This window comes from Lithobates pipiens, unplaced genomic scaffold (genome assembly GCF_037356315.1).
Source record: "Lithobates pipiens isolate NorthernLeopardFrog02 unplaced genomic scaffold, aLitPip1_a1.2 Scaffold_19, whole genome shotgun sequence".
In the NCBI taxonomy this organism is placed as follows: domain Eukaryota; kingdom Metazoa; phylum Chordata; class Amphibia; order Anura; family Ranidae; genus Lithobates; species Lithobates pipiens.
Genome location: NW_027507764.1, coordinates 337,368,685 through 337,374,684, shown reverse-complemented (window position 1 = coordinate 337,374,684; position 6,000 = coordinate 337,368,685). Strand labels below are relative to the sequence as shown.

Here is a 6,000-nt window from a genome sequence, read left to right as displayed (position 1 = left end):
CCTCCCCCACCCCATTTTTCTTAAACCTCTTTCTTCTATGTATTGTAAGCTTGTTATATGTATATTGTGGGGTATATGGTGTCCCTCTGGACTTCTTTTTTTTGTACTTATTTTAGGAATATGTGTTTTGACGGTTTTGTATTACATTTTCCAAAATGAATAAATTGAATTTAACCACTTCTGAACCACCCCACGTACATTTACTGCAGCAGGACAGCATCTGGTGAAATCACGTATCTGTATGCGATTTCGCTCTTCCTGGTCTGGGGCGCACACACGCGGGAGCCAATCAGCGGGTCCGGTCAACCCGATGTCCACTGATCATTCCCGAGGCAGACAAAGGCAGATCATCCTCAGCATAGATCAAACAGGTTTTATACACAAGCAGTCCATGGATATCTATAGCCGTGTGTTTAACGCTCATTTACAGCTACCTCCAACTGAATACAGAGAGGCCTCTGCTTCCCTTCTTCTGACTGCAACCATGAAAGCCCTCCTGATCATATCTCACCACATACTCCCTTATGGCTCAATCCATTATTATCGGAATTCGCCTCTATACTGGATCTGCAGGTTTGGACAATGAAGGGCATTAAATATTTAGAGCAGATATGTTTAGCTGGAGAACCAAAGCCCTTTGACCTGCCTAACAGTGTTAATTTTGTTGACAAACATTTTAGTTGACTAAATGAATACTATTTTAGTCGACTAAAATACAACTAAAACAATTTAGATGACTAAAATATGACTAAAAGACTAAAATGGGACTAAAACTAAAATGGCATTTAAGTCAAAAGACTAAACCTAAATTGAAATTTGACTTCAAAATTAACACTGGTCTGTAGTGCATGTTCATACCGCAATAACTTAAACATGAGATTTTTCACTCCAGCGGTATATAATGAGTTTGGAAATTGTAGAGAAATGTTAACTAATGCATTACAATTTAATTACATCCCTTAGATTTTAGACTGCTAAAATTAGTTTTAGTTGACTAAAATGTACTGGAGATTTAGTAAATGTGACTAAAACTAAAACAAATGCAGAATGCCATTTTAGTCCTAAGACTAAAACTAAATTGAAATTTGCTGCCAAAATGAACACTGATACCTAATGCATACTTTTTTTTTAATAGATATCTACAATTGAGACGTGCCTTTCAAATACAATTTAAATGGCAACCGGTAGCTTTTTATACCTGGACCCTAGAGGAAGTACTCAGAGGATACCCTCACTGAATCCCTCTCCACTATTTATAAGACCATGTCTCCCTCTGTCCACTTGTGGCTGGAAACTCGTAAATCTAAATGGGCACTGAACGTCCCTAGCTTAAAATGATGAAGGTTGGGAGAAAACATGGGGAGGTGCCTTTCTACAGTTGGTTTCCCGAAAGGAAAGGTTGATTCAGTACAAACTCCTACATAGGATCTATCCAACGCCTGCAGGTTTACACAGAATATATCCCTCCATTGCTGTGGAGTGTTGGTGGTGTGCAGCGAACTCCTCAGACTATCCACATCTTTTGTCAATGCCCTTATATTAAAACTTTTTGGGAAGCGGTGGTCTTGGTCATACACTCTGTGACCACTATCCCTGTGCCACCAGACAGTGGAGGTTTGTTTGCTGGGTTCGATGGACACACTTGGTCATCTTCGGGCCTCTAGGACGCTGATAGCATTATTACTGTTCTATGCAAGGAAAATTATTCTTCTCCAGTGGAAATCCTCATCTGCTCCAATCCTTATTTAATTAATGTTAATTTACCACTGTACAAGGCCACCTATTTAGCGAGAGAATGCCCTAAAAAATTCAACAAGGTTTGGGACATTTGGGTAGAGGACCTGTCTACTAATACCGACCCTGAATCTCCCAATTACCTTACAAATGACTAGGTGAACATGTATACGTAGTTGAACCCACATCCAATCCACATGTCTAAGAGTTGTGACTTCCATCTTTTTTAAAGGTTTCTTAATACTACCCCTGAGTAGCTGATACCTACAATATATTAACAATCTCAGAAGATACTGGAGCATGTAGTGGACCGAGCCTGGGTATGCCCGATAGTCTCTGTTTCGTATCTGAACTTGAAACAAAAAAATATATATAAATCGCAGTTCTGTGATAGGAGAAGACAGAGATCTTGTGTTTCTGCTAAGCAGGAACACGGATCTCTGTCTTCTTACAGTACAAGCACCCCTCCATAGTTAGAAAGCATTCCCTAGGGACACATTTAACACATTGGACACATTTAAATCTTTAATTGGCCCTGATGTTAACCCCTTCTCTGCCAGTGTTATTAGTACAGTTACAGTGCATATTATTTAGTACTGATCACTATATTGGTGTCAATGGTCCCCAAGAAAGTGTCAAAAGTGTCACTTAGTGTCCGATTTGTCCACCACAATGTCACAGTTCCGCTATAAGCAGCTGATGGCCACCATTACTAGTAAAAATATATATTCCATAAAAATATCCCATAGTTTGTAGACGCTATATTTTTGGGTCAAATCAATAAATGCTTATTGTTTTTTACCAAAAATATATAGCAGAATACATATTGGCCCAATTTGATGAAGACATTTTTTACTGGATGTGTTTTATAGCAGAAATAAAAAAGTTTTTTTGTTTTTTTTCAAAATTTGTCGTTTTTTTTGTTTATAGTGTAAAAAATAAAAACCGCAGAGGTAACGCCAAAAGAAAGCTCCATTTGTGGGGAGAAAAAGCACATCAATTTTGTGCACAGTGTCGCACGACCGTGCAATTGTCAGTTAAAATAACGCAGTGCCGTATCACAAAAAATGGCCTGATCAAGAAGGGGGGGGGGGGGGGGGTAAACCGTCCCTGGCTGAAGTGGTTAAACACAGAAGAGAGCATGGAGAAGAGAGCATGGTAATACTGATGTTCAGTTTTAATGCAACAGCATAGTAGTGAGATAAAGATTGCATCTGAACCATATTTATATATATATTTACAATATTTTAACAGCTTACAGCTAAAACTAATGTAATAGACAATGGAAATACTTACTTCAAATGAGACTTTGGGTTCCCAGCTCAGCTTCTGTTTGGCTTTGCTACAGTCTCCTTGGAGGAACTCCTAGAGCAAGAGAAAATATAGAAGTTAGTTTTTGCACTCAAATACAGCATGTATTGCTAATATCAGAACAATTTCGAGTCAAATATACGACAGTTATCACACTACAAATCTTTACAAAATTTAACAAGATGAGTCACATGACATTCTTAATAGGTACTAATCCCTAAAATGAACAATGAGATTGTGAACAGTAAAGATTTTTGCGCATCCAGCATAGCATCCTCTATCTAAAGGCACAGTTAGGCAAAGGGCATACAGAACCTCTTATCAGACAGACCATCAGAATTACATGCTCAGCTATTTGTGGAAGACTATGGAATGGAAATGCCCTCAGTACAGAGATTGGTGCGTGAATTGGGCTTTCATCAGAGTTTCCTCTGGTTAACGCTTATGAATGTTGCATATGATTTAAAGTCCTCTTTTTGCCTAAAATGAGCCCTCTCCGAGCTTAAAATGTCCAAGGAAAAAGGATCAACTAATTAAAGGAGAAATAATGGCTATATAATATCCCACCTTTTAAAAGCTGCCTAACATACAATTTTTCATTAATTGCAGTGTAAATCTTTTTTTTCTAGTTTATCTAAGTGGTAATGTGAACACAAAGCCCTGGCCCATCTGTGTAAATGTGCAGAGCCACCAATGGGATGGATTCCCATAGGACCGTGATGTCACCCTCAGGTATTTTGTGCTTTAAGCATTGGGGGGGGAGAGTTCACACCCACCAGCCACATATTAACAAAAGGAACCCGGGCTTTGGTGGTCAGGTGACTACAAGAAAAACAAAGCTTTTAACATTACATTTTATGCTAAAACATACACAGGCCAACGGGGAAGTAGCATTTCAAAATTGAGATATTGTATAGCATTAATTTCTACTTTAAAAAAGGGGCAAGTTTTAGTGTGTTTTTTTTTACGATGACATTTGTTCTGGTTTGTCCCCTAAATGAATTCCACTTACAATTCAGTATAATGTAAGTATTAGCCAAAACTGTAGGAGTCAGGATACAAGATGAATGAGTGTTGCATACTTTGTATACAAGCAGATTCAATGTTGGACAGGACAGAAGTGAAAAATGAACAGACTGAGTGTGCCGAATATCATTTTCCTAGTTAACTTTGTACTCTTACAAAAATATAAACATGGGATTTTCCCAGGAAAAAACAAACATGAAACAGGAGCTTAAGATACCACCACGCAACTCTGCGTAAGTATGAGTGCATGTCAAAAGGTATGGGTGTAATTCAGTTAAAAATCCTTGCTAGCTTAAGCAACCTTAGCATTTAGATTGTTCTATACACGAATTTGGAATTTCATAATGAAATGCACTTAGCTTCAGTAGTACCAATTTGTCCTAAACAATGAAATCAAGCTAAACCCTGAGGCAGCAGAAGGTCCTTTCAGGGACAATGTTCAGTTTAGGGTGAAAGGTAATGTCAGGGTTAGGCTCCTGTAACCGATTACTCAACAACCTCCATCGTCCCAACCACAAATCACTATGTGCCATTGCTGAAAACCCAAACACATACACACAGCCCACTCAGTATACACGAAATTACTTTGGTTCCAGTTCATGGTCTACATTTATCTGAACAGCAGACAGATAAATCTGTGCACATTTCTAGTTCTTCTATGACTAAACCACATTCTATAAAAACAGTGGAGACGCACTAGAAATTCAATTGTGCCGCGCAGTGGTCGGGTTTCTCTATCGACTGGTTCAAATTATTGTCTTGCTCTGTTTAAAACAGGAGTAAATCACAAAGCAAACACAATAACAAATGAAATGCCCAACCTTAAATAGAAACATGTGGTCAAGACAAAATGCTGAAATTGTTAAGACCTTAGATTTTCCCTAATGCCAAGAGGTTGAGTTTTATATACTTCTAGACTGTAACCTGTTGTCTGCTGAACTGGTGGAAAGAACAAAGTTATACAGAAGCGATCAAATATGCCCACTTCCCCATGCTGTAATCACACCCAATACAGTTTCCTCCATGTAGTTAAAATGTATTATTACAAACATGGATGTACATTAAATCCATATATTTACACGTTAAAAATGTGACCTTAGATGATCTGTTTTCAAAATCAGATGGATCTGGTGACTATCGTACATCCAGATGCGAGCAGACATTTTTGATCACACAAATTAAGGGGTAAAGTTGATAAGCTGTGTTGGGTTTTCTTATCTAATCATTTGTTTTATCTCAGAATTAGTTCATACAAATGAGCATGTCCAGTAGTTGAACATATAAAGTATACATGATCCAACTGTTGAACAATCTTTCCTCCATCAAACTAGTATTTGGATATGCAAACTATTATACTGCATGTGTATGTGCACAGCAAACGCCTCTGTTCCTCTTACTTTGAGTGAACAGTCTATCCCCCAAAAGATCCATGAGTCGAAGGTGCCTGCTAAATTTGTAGGGGATGCATACGAAATCAGCAGAATCAGGATTACGTGCAGATAAGGAATTTTAACTTTTCTGTTTCGCTAGTGACAGATTTAACAAAACATTTAACAAAATACTTGCTTTAGTTTTAAAATTGCTGCTGTACACTTAGGTTAGAGAATGTTCTGTGTTTATTTAGAAATACATGTAATGCACCATGTTTTAACAAACTGTCTACATTTCCATTGTCATGCATTGTATATTAATCATTAAGCAAGATTGCCACAGATACATACTTGTTAAACAATACCATACAATTATTAAACAAAAAATCAGTTTGCATAACTAGGGAATACATTGAAATACCCCTTACAGCCAAAGACCTATTATACGGTTCTGACGCTACTTTCTGAAACTTTCTTTTTTTAACCCAGTGAAAAATGTAAAGCATTTAAATGTAAATACCCCACTTCCTGAGCACCGCTTCAGGGTGTGAGCGTTGCC

General features: G+C 37.8%; 1 protein-coding gene across 1 annotated transcript in view; it reads right to left on the bottom strand.

Annotated features, from left to right (window-relative positions):
* The window catches only part of GMDS (GDP-mannose 4,6-dehydratase), a 762,090-nt gene that overhangs the window by 9,790 nt on the left and 746,300 nt on the right, over positions 1-6,000 (bottom strand). The window contains exon 11 of the mRNA XM_077492101.1: positions 3,031-3,099. Coding sequence (XP_077348227.1) covers positions 3,031-3,099 — 69 coding nt within the window. The remainder of the gene's footprint in view (positions 1-3,030; positions 3,100-6,000) is intronic.